Genomic DNA, 14,368 nt, shown 5'->3' on the forward strand with positions numbered 1-14,368 from the left:
ACCAAATAATACAAACATATACTTAAATTTGCATTTGGAATGAGAATGTGACCAAGATGATCAAATCCTTATCACTCAAATGATGCCATTTCAGCCCTTTTATTCCCTTAAGACTTTGAGCTTTTATGGTGTGGGAAGAGTATTGGAATTGCTCAATATAGCCCACACAGTATAGAAGTAAACCAATATATACCAAACAGGATTTAGTTCAATATGATATAGAACTTTTTACTTGGAAGCCACTGTAGCCACTACAGTAAAGTGTCCTATGTACATCATTGATAAATAGTTTTTACATGTAGCTTGGACCAATTTTTGAGTGTTATTACTGTGTACCTTCAAGCAACTGGAGTGAAGGGTAGACTAGATAACTTTTGAGGATTTGGTGAATTGGAAATACATCTCATGCCATTTCCAAATCCAATCACTATACATCAACTTCCACCTTGGATTTAGAGTGCTGTATCTCAAAATAATTAGATCACTATCTTAAATAGAATCCTTGTTTCTCAATGTTTGTTCAAATAAACTAGGCTTCAAAATACCAAATATTGTTGCTAAAATACAGATGAATAGATGAAGGATTTATATATTTGTCATTTCCAGGGTGGAAGGACATGAAATATTTTGAATTATAAAGTCTTCAAGTAGTATAGGGATGGAAAAGAGTAAGTAAAATAGTGAATTATGGCAACATATGATTGTTCTTTAATCAAGTTAATAACTTGAAATAACTTGAAAATAACTGCCATAACTTCATATACAGATATTTGAATTTTTACTATAGAATACAGTATATAAGAGTTGTTTTCTTTCTTTCTTTTTTTAACTTCTATTTCTCTTATTTGAATCTGAGATGTTTGCTTCTCGGATGTGATATCAAGATTTAAAAAAAAATAATTCAGCAAATAGTATTAAGTCCTTCTCAGTCTAAAAAGAGAAACCTGATGTTTGCTTTTCACAAAATGAAAAATATGTAAAATAAATAAACAAACAAACAAAGAAACTTGAAGGCTAGAAATGGAATGGAAAACTTGAGTCAAAGATGAAGAACATAAGTGAATATATAGCTATGGCATATTGAAATAAAAGATATATAACCATATGACCAACTGAAGTAAGTTTTAAGAAAGGGTTTATGTTGTGTGTGCCCCGCTGTTTAATACTTCTGAAATATTTAACTAAGTGAGTAACTGGGTTACTGAACATGTTATTCCCTTACTAAAAACCATTCAGCACCTTCAAAGCCCTTCAACTTCAGTCCCTGCCTACCTCTCCAGCTTTGTTTTCTGCTGCTCCTCCTCTGAAACAGAATGCTCCAAACGTACTGGATGACCTATAATTTTTTTGAACTCAGCCTATCCATTAGTGCTTCTGTTTCAAAGTCTTACTCTTATCTGATGTATTTGAAATGTTAGCACATCTCAAAACCCAGATCAAGTCTCATCCTCTGTGAAACAAACACTTCCTGAACCTCTCCTCCATCAACCCAAGCAGAACTGTTGGATTTTCTTCTTGGTACCTCTGTAATGTATGCTTCTGTTATTGCAGTTAGTAATTTTATGGCTATCATTTCATCGCTTTTTTGACTTTCTTCTTAGGCTATTGTTATTGAAAAGCAAGTGCTGTATCTTAATGGTCCCAATGTTTTCAATTGAACAAATATTCCATATTACTTTTGAAAAACTGGTATGATTCAATGTAATTTACTGTAAATACACAAATTAACCTATTCTCACACTAACCAACATACGGCAAGAATAAGACAATCATCAAGAGTAAATATGTATACATTATACTGTTAAGCACCTTTTGTTCATTATATCACTTACTTGTCACAGCAACTTTAAGAAATGTCTACAATTTTTATCCCCATTATGCATATGAGGAAACTAATGCCCAGAAAGTTTAAAGTACAGAAAGTCTCACACATTCAGCTAGACGGACCCCATGTTTTTAACTATCTGTAGTCACCTATTATATTTCATTTACATCAAACCCTTTGAAGAGCACCATATTTAGACTTGCTTTCCATGTTTTAAGTGTGATATAAAGAACTAAAGAGGATCCAGGGAGGAATAACAAAAATGATATAGCCTCTTTTAGGAAAAGTGAAAAAATCAAATAATTTAAAATAGACTAAAAACAGTATAGATTAGTTACAACAGATTCCAAATGAATGATAATCTTTTAGTGGGATTATGAATTAACTCAAACAAAATTTTAACTCAGCTTTTTAGCTTAAGTGCCTGGTCAATTAATTAATATAGTAATGCTGCATAAACTCATTCTGAGGGATAATTAACTTTTAGCTAGTACCCATAGTGTTATCATGAGACAAAGATTGATCATCCTTTTTTGTATTCTCCAGAGCAGATAGAATAAGAAGAAACACATTTACTAATCTATAGGAAATTCTGATTTTAGAAATAAGATATTGAAAATCTGAGAGATGAGGGACTCAAATAACAAAACTGTTTTGTATTTTTAATTAAATATCATATTGAATTGGGATCCAGATATATAAAAAAGAAGTGTTGCTCTCCAAGAGCTCACAATGAAGTTTATACATTGGGTCAAGGAAGAAATCCTGGTATGTAATTGCTTGTTCATTCAGGAGTAAAGGTGGTAGACTTCAGAATAAACAACCAACTTTAAGATGGCCTATAAAAATCATTGACTAAGAGCAAGGAAAATTCCTATATTGTTGCTGGTTATACCTCCAAACATGTCTTTCTTTTTGATACTGTAAAAGCCCCTTATGAAAATCCTTCTATCTTCTTGTAAGGATTCCAGTGAGGTAGAAAAATCAAACGTTTATTCCTACTTACAGCATGCTTGTAATAATAAACAGAATTTTTGTTTTAGGCTCATTGTAACAGTTAAGATACTGCATAAAACAGATTTCTATTTCTCAAGAATAAACCCCAGTGAAGGAAGTAATCCAAGAAAATCTGGATATGTATAATCAAGTTCAATTCAATTTTATTCAAATTAACCAATATTTATAATTAGTTACTATGTGTTAGGCACTGTTACAGGCCCTAGGAGCTATACAAGTTAATAATACATGATTCCTGAACATCAAAATCCCAGTACATCATTCAAGATCCATCATGGTCTTGCCCTTATAACATAGTGAATGCCTTGAAGTCTGTACTTCACTGTCTTTCATTTCTGTGTCTTTGCATATACCTCTGTCACTTGGACCACACTTTCCCTATCTTAGTTCTACCAAAGTAAGTATCACTTTTCATTTGGAACCTATTACTCAGGGAGCAATGCCTCCATCAAGCTTTCCCTGTCCTATAAACAGTTTAAAATTATGTGACTCTATAGCCCCCTGGCCTGTTTCCTTAGTACTGTATTGCTACAAGCTGTATGGCTGTCATATCCCTTACACCATGTTGCTTTCACAGCAGGGACCATTTACAACTTTCTGTTTGTTTGTTTTTTCCCTTAGATCCTCATTCTTAACAGGTGCTCAAAAAAGTTTAATGATTCTAGTGGTCAGAATACAAACTACTTGCAGTCAACATTGGAACCTTTATTTAAAGTGATTTTTTTTTTTGGCTTCCCTCGTGGTGCAGTGGTTAAGAACCCACCTGCCAATGCAGGGGACTTGGGTTCAAGCCCTGGCCCGGGAAGATCCCGCATGCCGCGGAGCAACTAAGCCAGTGCGCCACAACTACTGAGCTTGCGCTCTAGAGCCCGCGAGCCACAACTACTGAAGCCCGTGCACCTAGAGCCCATGCTCCACAACAAAAGAAGCCACTGCAATAAGAAGCCCGCACACCACAAGGAAGAGTACCCCAGCTCGCCACAACTAGAGAAAGCCCATGCATAGCAACGAAGACCCAACACAGCCAAAAATAAAAAAAAAAAATTTTTAATTAAAAAAAGCATTTGACAAAATCCAATACATATTGCTAGTGAAATGAGATAAATGTGCTAAGATAAAAAAAAAAAGTGATTTTTCTTTCTTTCTACCTTCATTTCCACTCCTCACAGCAAAAATAATTTAAATAGATTGAATTGAGTTTGGGATAAACTAGAAAAATTAAGCCTTGGATGAATTAAAAATGTTTACTTAAATCTGAGAAATAATGGAATGAAAAATACCACTTATGAGTTGTATAATATTTAACATTATTGTCAGTTAAATATATAATAATTATATAAAATAGATTTTTCTCTATTTTGCTAGTACTGAATTAAACATAAAACAGATATTCAGAAATAAATAATCATAAGAATTGGTACCTTGACAAACTGGAGGCGCTCCATCCATCTGGAGTCGTTCTCCTAATCTGCATGTCAGAATTGCATTACCAACCAAAGTAAATCCTGGAAGACACTGATACCTAATAATATCACCTATTTAAAAAAAAATGCAGAAGGGGCTTCCGATAAACAACAAGGTAATGGTTAAAATAAACAGATGTTTCAATATAAAATTAGAATATTTTTTCTTTCAGTCATTTTCAATCAATATAAAAATTCTATTAGTTATAAGCAGTGATGACATTCAAAATATTGAACTACTAGTATGTCATAAGCACTGACCAATCAGAACTGAAGCCAAGAATAAACTACCAGTAAGACTGTACTGGGGCAATCTGGTTAGATATAAGAAATAGTAGTAAAGAAATAATCCAGTTGGTATGGGTAAGATATTCCTTAAAAATATATCAAGCAGTTAAAAGGAGATTCCTAGTTATTGCTATTAAGATTAGATTTACATTGGTCATTGATGTTTTCTTACATTTCTCAACCAATATTAATATTACTAGGATAATAATGATAAAAATTTATTATGATAACATCAGGATGTCTTTTCTTACATAATTTTTCAAACTATTAGATATTATTGCAGTTAAATTTCCAACCAAGTTTTAAAAGGACTTTATTTACGATCAAATTGAGCATAACCAACCATTTTCACGGACATGGAAATAAAACATATCTTCTAATACACCCTACATATCCTTCCTTATACACATCAAGTTTATGCCTGAATTCAAAGAAGAGTAGTTAAGATTACAGTGTTGGAAGGTAGCAAAATAATACTTTGGAAGGAACTACCAGAATAGTTATATGGCTCAAATTCCTGCACTGTTTTCTAACTGTACATCCTGGAAATACGGAATTCTTTCTTCTTGCCTAATACTCCCTTTCCTCTTTTCATTGTTATCCATTCTTAAGAATTCTAAACAATCCCCATCGATCCAGGGAAAGACGGTCTAAGACAGGCTGCTACTATTCTTTATTCTTATTTCTTTTAAAGTAAATACCTCTGCTAACAGTATGTTTTCTTTGAAAGTAATTTAGCAGACTTTACCTATTTCAAATTCATCATCTTCTGTCAAAATTTCAGCATTGGGTACGGGTGGTGGAGGTTGACACACTCTTAGTTGATAGGCTATAAAAATAGACAATGTTTATTCCTTCTCTGAGCAGCTATACATATTCACATATGTGAAAAAAGAAAATTACATAAGGTTTATTTATAAGAATAAAAATATATGGTAGAATTTATCAAGTTTCAACTATTTCTTTATTAAAAAAAATGCTATAACATTGAGGGAAAATTAATCATTCCTTAAATATTTTCCCATGGTAAGAATGCTTACCTTTTAACTCCTTATTTCTCACCCTCATTCTAGTCCTTCTGATTATGTGCTTCTATCTTGGCATAATCACAATTTGGAATTATACACTCATGTTTGTTTATGTGATCAATGCCTAGCTTCCCAAGGTTCATCACAGAATCCCCTGCATCTAGCAAAGTGCCTAGCCTTCAGTCATAATTGCAAACAATACTCAAGGCTTACTCTATTCCAAGGAATATTATGAACATTTTACTTATATTAACTCTATTTGTCCTCACAAAAATTTTATTTATTTTATTACTTAATTTATGTAACGAGTTCTATAATTATTCCCATTATATAAAAGAAAAACTGTTAAAAGAATTAAAGAATTTGTCCAACTCATACAGCTATAATATGGCAGAGCTGGGACTTGAACATAGACAGTCTGGCTCCAGAGCCTTCTTTCACCATGCTAGATTAGTATGTTTACAAAGTATCCATTTGTTAAATTTTATGTTTCTAAACTGGTCATCCCATTAGATTAGGTAGATTCTTATTTCGCATAAGGTAAAGGCCACTGAAAAAAGGTCTCTATGAATCTAAGTATCATGACTACTGGCCCTATATGATATCTGTATCACAATTGTTTGCTTGATTAAAGCCTTGTTTTCACTAGTTGTCTTCAAAAGATGTAATATACTATTATTGAGAAACATTTTACGCTGTTATAACATTTGAAGAATAATGTGTTTTATATGCATAATTTCATTACTTAAACTTAGGAGTTAATTTCTTTATGTACCTCAATTCGGAGATAAAATGAAGGAGGTTTAAAGGCATAGTAACTTGCCCGAGATCACACAACTAGTACAGGGTTTATCCAGAAGTCCAGCCTATGTCCTTTAACTTCAAAGCCCGTATCTTCAGTATGGGCCCTATTGTGAGAGTATTATGAGAGTACTGACGAATATCAACTAGACTAGTTAAGGAAAATTCCGATAAAAAGAAATGAATGAGATCAATTTTAAAGGATGAGTAAGATTTTTTCCAGTGCTGAAGGGTAATCATGGGCAGAAGAGCATTCAGATAGAGGAGGAAACATGAGCAAAAATTACAATTATCAAGGTAAAAGGTAGTTGTGAGAAACGCCAGAGAGGTAAGGGAAGGGGGAGAGGAAGATACAGAGAGCCCTACAGGGAGAAATCCTTATGAGATTATGCTTTATTTATTTATTTTTTTATTGGAGTATAATTGCTTTAGAGGAGAGCATTTTATCTGCTTTTTGTTTGCCTGTAAACTTGTTTTTAATCTTCATGCTAATCAAAAATTATTTTATTTTAAAGAAGAAGCACATTTTTATCAATGAGGAATGCATGACTCCTGTCATCTGTAGAACCTGCTTAGAATGACTTAGATAACTCAGCTGGAGAGTTTAAAAGACTAGAGGTTGGAAATTATTATTATGAGGAAGATGGTGCTCAGAGATACTGTGTTATTTTCCCAAGACCACGTGGGTGATGTGAGCTAAATTCTCTTATTCTCCGTTCTTTGGTACCATCAGCGTTTTATAAACTCTGTCCCTAGACACAAGGGATCACCTTGGGGTCATGGAGGGTGTGAGGAGGTGTAATGTCCCTACCTCCTTCCTCTACCTCAATAAGAGCAATTCTATTTTCATCAATTTTATAGATTTGAATTCTGAATAAACTTCCCTTCGAACAAATTTTCTACAATCTCCACCTAAGTGATTTCACTGATCCTTTTGACTTCAAGTCTGACTTTGTGTCTCAATTCCCAATTTTACATCACCAGGATAAACATATCTTCTGAGCTCTTCACTGCCTACCTCCCCTTACCCTTTACTCTTATTTTCTAATCACAGAACTCTGTTTTGTAGCACATACAATCATGACATGTAGGATACGATGCCCTTGCATAGTTATTAAATAAGTCAGTGGTGTCTTAAAGATGAATGGCATGTCAAATAAAATGATTCATCTAAAAGAGAACACAGATTTAGCTCAAATGTGTATTTTAAATATGTAAATATCTATGTTACACAGTTTTTTCATTAATGGTCATCACTTTGAAGCTGTTTCTAAATAGAACAATCCATGGAAAACATGGACTAAAATATATACTCATGCTATTTAAAATTTTGATGATACAATTTAAAAGTTTCAGTTCTGCCCGTAACTGGATATCATGACTTGTTTCAACATTTATTATTTTCCATTTATTAGTTTACTTTTTCACTATTTGTGACTCCATCTAGGCTTTAAGTAACATAAGGGAGGAGACTCTTCATGTGTCTTTTTCACAACTGAGTAATTAGCTCCTTTCACTTTACTTATAATCCAACACATATTTGCTAAGTAACACACAAAATATAGGTTTTTTCAGGAGGGAAAGAGTCTCTAAGCAAATAGTCTTCCATAAGAAGACTCTAAAATTGCAAATGGGGATGAAACAGAGGCAATTGTGGGTTAGAGTGCATGTCAGTATCTTTTGAGGATGACCATTGTTTGAACAGTGCTCTGTTTTCATTCAAATGTGTACAGATGTCTGCTTCCTAGTCCAATAAATTTGCTTCTTAAAATCACTTTAGAGTTTAATTCTGGCAATATATTTGGTTATTTTTCATTTCCTATTTTCTTTGTAATGAAATAACCAACCCAATTCCAGAAAAGAATGCTGCATTTATCTACTTCAGTTCAACTGAGCTATTAAAGACTTCTTCAAAAAGAGACAAAACAGGACACTGGCAAATTGCTATTCCTTCTCTAAACCACAAAAGCACAAGTGCACAACCTTTCTGCCAAATAAGGATGCAGTATTTCTTACAGAGGAAAAAAAAATGTTCTATGTGCTCTTATAAATTCTAAGCTCTCTATAACCACTGTTGCACTTCAGTGGTGACCCAGATTAGTTCAAGTATGATAACTTCATGATTTGGGGAAGATTTGGAGGAGGAAAAGCACTGATAATTACATACTCAGTTATGTAATTTTGGTAATGTTATTTCAAAAGTTATGTAAAATAACTTTAAGCAGCTCCACTTGAAAGTAGAGTTAGGCGTATTTAAACAAATGCTATCTGAGTTCTAACTAAGAAGAAAAAATAATAAGTAATTTTTTTTCCATTTTGGAGAAAGTCTGCTAGTGAATTGATATGAACCATACAGGTAAGTTTCAGTGGTGCTTAAATTACTTACAAATATCACTTTTTATCTGTTAATATTTTATAATCAATTTGTTTCTCTGCCTATATAAGGGAGAATCTTTGAAATCAAGAGAAAATGTTCAGCCCTAGATTTAGAGATGAGACAGAGAAATGGAATGGATCATTAGAAATGGATCAACAAGAAGTTACTAGGTATTTTCCTAGAGATGGAAAAACAGAAGTATAGTAAACATGCTTTTGGGAAATATCCTGAATTATCCATAAGAAAATTCCAATATCTTTTGCATGAAGTGATTTTCCCATATTCCAATAGCTAATGGAAAGTATCCTACCTTAGTACGGAGACCATTAGAGTCTGAAAAGTAATGTGCTAAAGGTCTCTTCTCTACATGGTTGAGTTGCCTAGCACATTAGTAGATAACAGAGCACATTAGAGGTGACAATTTTTTCTTTGTCAGTCTCTATTTTCCTTTCTCTGTTTACTACCATAGTTTGGTTTGTTTTGGCTATGAAGGAACACGTTTTAGCTCTTTAACCATCACTTTATTCTGCATATTGAAAAGAAAAGACTAAAGAAAAAAAAAAGCAAAAGAAAACAAAACAAAGCACAGCCCCTGTATGCTGTTGGCTTGGAGCTGGCCTGGCTCTAACTGATAGGCCATGATTTTCTACTGTTGACTGTAATCAATTTAACTAACAACTAACATCAGACATGATAGCTCTTTGACCTTGTTGGAACAAGACAAAAATAAGACCTTTCCCTAATCATGTGTGAGCACAGAAAAAACAAAACAAAAACCATAAAACAAAATGAAAACACTATCCAAACCACCAATATGACCAAGATCCTCCATCTCAGCTAGTATGAGAGAATGCTGCTACCCCACGCCAATCATAGTTTTAGGTGTGTTCCATACCTTCCACCTTCTAGAAAAAAATTAAGATACCCAATTATAGAACTGCTCCAATTTTCTAAGAGCACCCAACCCAGAGGAAAACATGCTTCCTTGAACCTTCCAGAACCATCTTACACAGCCCAAATCCTATAACAAGCCCCTCCTAACACCCTCTCACTGAGACTCCACGGGGTTTCTCATGGTATGTTGTCCCACACATTACAGTGAGCCTATAAACTCAACTTTGTTTAACTACAGAGGTGTTCCTGATGGACTTTGGCTGGAGGGGACTGAGATACTGTAGAATATAAATGCCATCTTATCACACACAGCAAAATACCAAAATATGGTAAGCAATTTTGACATGACTTTTTGTCATTTAAGTAATCACTAAGTAGTCATTTAAATAACAGTAAATGGCAATATCTTTTCATCATTATAGTTTCACCAGTTTGGTTTTTTAGCTGTATATATATATATATATATATATATATATATATAATTGTATGATGTTCATACCCCCTATGCTCTCTGGAAATCAAACAATGAAACATTTCATGAGCTCAATGCTCTATCTACTGAAATATGAAAGGAGGTCAGATCTTTACGTTGTGTAAGGCAATGGGGTCACACAGTTCAAAGCAATAGTGATTTATGTTTTATATAAAATGTGTCCTTATATCTACAGTAGTCTCTTTTAGGATGAGACTTTGTGGAGTTAAATATACTTGTCCCCAAATACAGCATTCATTGTAAAGGCAATATAACCTTAAAAGGTGACCTAAAAGGTATTACAGGCTTTTAAAATACATTTCTTAAAAATAATCTGAAATTCAATATATAATCAACCCACTCATTCACAGAAGCTGTGCCAATAACAGAAAACAATGGATAATATATATTATTAAATTGTATTATCCTAAGAAAATCTTCTGTAATAATTGAGGTTCCCTAATATCTGATATTAGAAAAAGAGGTACCCTGGATAATAGATTTAAGCATTAAAATGATACCTTTTGTTTTAAATTAATAAATATATATTCTGGCTATACTACAGTGGTTGGCATAAGTCAGATTCCCAATAAAATTTATCTTATTTTCTCGTCACACAGGGACCATAACACATTTTGGAAACTACAAAGAGGAACACACTAAATTGTGATAAACCTACCAACATATTGTTGTTAGCCTGTAGGTCCTGGGGAAGAGAAGCACTAAGAAGTTCAAAGTTCCAAGTTGTAATTAGGAGAGGTATTTTCTAGAAAGTGAGATGACTTATCTTGATAAAAATGAAAATCATTGCTAATTTTTAAAGAAAAATTATGTTTACATACCATTAAATATAATCTATGCATGAGATAATACCAGCTTAGGACACTACCTGGCACTTAGTAAGAACTCAGTATAGTTTAGCTATTATTATGATTGCTGTTATTGTTGTCATTATTTAAAAAGAGGTCAGTCCTTAAGTCAGACAGACCTATTTTGAATTCCCAGCAGCACTTCTATTTATTAGTTCTCTGGCTTTATATACGTTACAAATTTCTGTCTTTTGGTTCTTTAATTATTAAAATGGGGATAATAATACTTATATTGCAGAGTTATTACAAAAATTAGCATGGAAAGCATCTAGCATAGTGCCTGGCCTATTAAGTATTCAGTAAATGGCAGCTATCGCTATTAGAGTGACTATACAAAGTTACTGTCTGCAAAAACATGCAGTTGAAACAGGTGTTGTGTAATTTACTTTCTGGAAGTCATTGATTAGGACTGAATACTGTTATTATTTATTATAAGACAAACCCATCTTGACTCTATGGCAGATATCAAGAAAATTCAGCTCTTTCTTTAGGGAATTATGGTTATAGTAATACAGAGAGAGACTAACAGATTTCCTCAGATGAAGAAGAAATACGGTATCTGAGATAAAGTGCCTCAACATTTATGCCTGCCCTATTTCTTCATTGCATAGAACTTTCATTTTCCAAAGCTTTTTATGAATGTTATTTTTGATTATGAAAGGTTTTACGAAGGTGATGTTTTATAAAAGACAGATATCTGACTAGATCTCATAAAAACACATTTTTTTCTCCTTTCAGACATATTAAAAATATATTAAGAAATAAAACCTAAATAATCAATGTGACCTTAAGAAAATATATGAAAATACTGATCTGTTAAATTTATAAAATAAGTACACAAGTCCTAAGAAAACCACTTCTGACTTATAGGTTTGGGCATAACAGAAGGAGCTATTAAATCACTAAGAGAATATAAAGAAAACTAAATGGGGGAGTAAACCATTCTAAGCTTAGGTATATTAAATCAGCTTAAACTAAGTGTTAAATAGTGAATTATCTCCCTTGTTAACTTATGAAAAAGTACCAAATGACTTGACCAGTTTTTTGTTTTTTTTTTTTTTTTTTAACCATTATGAGAGCTCATTTTGGCACTAAGCTATAGCTACAGAATACGAGCCATGGATATGAATATTATAATTTTGGTTATATTAAATTGTACTAATTATATTAATACCAATTTGAAAACAGGCATCTTTTTTGTTTTTGTGAGGAGGGATGAGCACACATGTACATAATTATAAAATAACCTTTTTAAAAGTTGTCACTAAGACAGCTCAAATAAACTCAATTAGACAACATTTTAAAAAGAATCGAACACACATGACCATAAGACTAAAATATAATTACTTAGTCAATAATAAAACTATGAAAGGATTAAGAAGCATAAGCGTGATCTGTGTCCTCACAAAAGCACTCACTATTATTAAACTCACAAGGCATATAAAACAATACAGCATACTGTAAGTTCTGAAAAGTTTGGTGAAAAGAGTAAGTGCAATCATAGAAAAGATGGTAGTGATCCCTATGAGTCTGAATTATCAAGAAAAGGAGAAATGGGACTTAAGATAGGTAGAGTTAAAGAACTGAAGATGAGTAAGAAACCATTTAAGAATGGAAGTTCAGGGGGCAGTGAGAGCAAGAATCTAATGGGAGTCAGAGCAGGCACTGGGGAATAAGAATCAATGAACCAGATGATAGGGTAGCTTTAAATTTGATTTAATGAAGGCATCATGCATTCTTGAAAAGGTGAGTCAGGATGAAAGCATGCTTAGGAAAATTATACTACTAGGGCTAGCAGAATATAAGGCATCTGTCAATTTTTAACATGACCCCCGGCTACCTCTCCAAATTTCAAGGTTATTTTAAGGTTTGGGTAAAATTGCCAGAGATGTTGATTCAAATGTTAGGCTTCTCAAAGCTCTGGCAATTGTGCCTTATTATAAAATTTAAAATATAAGTATAAATAAATATAAATACTCTATTAGAAAAACTTATATGTGAGGTAAGATATTGTAAGGAAAGGAATATTTACTGAACATACACTGTCCTAGGAACTAAGCTAACTGTATATTACTCATTGTCTCCAATCATTTCATCTCTGCAACGCAGTGTTGATGATAGTGATAATGACAGCACTTACATGGGTTGAGCTATACAAAACTGTCAATATTCAGCATTTCTGACCAACAATTTCATATGGTTCAACCTAATACATGCCAGTAATTGGAGTAATTTCTATATATACAGTATCTCGTTAATCTTCTCAGCAATTATACCATGTTGTCTTATAGCTGAAGAAAGTGGAAACCAAAGGGTAACTTGTCCAAAGTCAGCTGAAAAACAAAGCCCTAAACAAATATTTGATCTTCCTTATTCCTAAACTAATTCTATTTTTAATACACATGATTCAGAACCTAGTTACAAAAATCAGGTGAAACATAATTTGGAATGAGAATATATGTATATACATTCACATAAGTGTCTATGTAAATCTACGTTCATATTTTGTATGTGTTTACCTACATTCTGTCATCCTTGTATTTTCTATGTAAGGATTTCACATTTTCACACACACACACAAACACACACACAAACACACACACACAGATACTGATATCCTTTTCTCTGACAATATTTCCCCTTTGAAATGTTTCCTAAGTTTTATAAGAATCTTCCACTCCCTGTAAGATTATTTTACGGATATTTACAGTCCATCAATGAACAGTCCCTTCTTTATCACTTGTTCAGGCAAGATACAAAATAATAAAAATTTATGCGGGGATCTGTGAAGAGAGAAAACGTACAAAATACAGTTCAGCAACGAATTCATCTTTTGAACTTAAAATCATTTAGTTTAGTAGTTCTTGAGCTATGATTCCCTTTCAAAGTAATAAAGCTATTGTTGCAGCTTTAGACTGTATATACATACCGCCAGTACCAATGACCAATTCATTAAAAAAGGCAAATGAGTTATTAAAAAAAATAAACAGGCTGAATCAAAGTTATCTAACTGAACTCCCTGCTTCCTAATTGGCTATGCCGGAGTATACATGCAGCTCTGGCCACTACAGAAGCACAAATTGGGCATCATCTACTGATTGATAAGTGCTGAGATTAAGCAAATCAAATATTTTCTGGTCTGTTCTCTGAGTATTTCTAGACCCAATGTGCTTTAAGTGTCTTTGTGTATAACCATATTTGACTTACCATATTTTTCATGTAATATAAGCTTTGAGTATCAAAGATTTTCTTACTTTGTGTTAAAAAAAGAAGAAAACATTAAATTGTATGTTAATGTAATGGACAAGGTACACGTTCACCCTGGAAATTTTAA

The 14,368-nt window shown here is 32.9% G+C and overlaps 1 protein-coding gene across 3 annotated transcripts in view; it reads right to left on the reverse strand.

The window, feature by feature from the left end:
- Positions 1-14,368, reverse strand: part of CSMD3 (CUB and Sushi multiple domains 3) — a 1,197,799-nt gene that overhangs the window by 90,543 nt on the left and 1,092,888 nt on the right. For all 3 annotated transcript variants that reach the window (XM_061171997.1, XM_061171996.1, XM_061171995.1), the window contains 2 exons: positions 5,342-5,422; positions 4,264-4,377 (listed from right to left, as the gene is read on the reverse strand). In XM_061171997.1, coding sequence (XP_061027980.1) covers positions 4,264-4,377; positions 5,342-5,422 — 195 coding nt within the window. The remainder of the gene's footprint in view (positions 1-4,263; positions 4,378-5,341; positions 5,423-14,368) is intronic.

This window comes from Eubalaena glacialis, chromosome 17 (genome assembly GCF_028564815.1).
Source record: "Eubalaena glacialis isolate mEubGla1 chromosome 17, mEubGla1.1.hap2.+ XY, whole genome shotgun sequence".
Lineage (NCBI taxonomy): Eukaryota > Metazoa > Chordata > Mammalia > Artiodactyla > Balaenidae > Eubalaena > Eubalaena glacialis.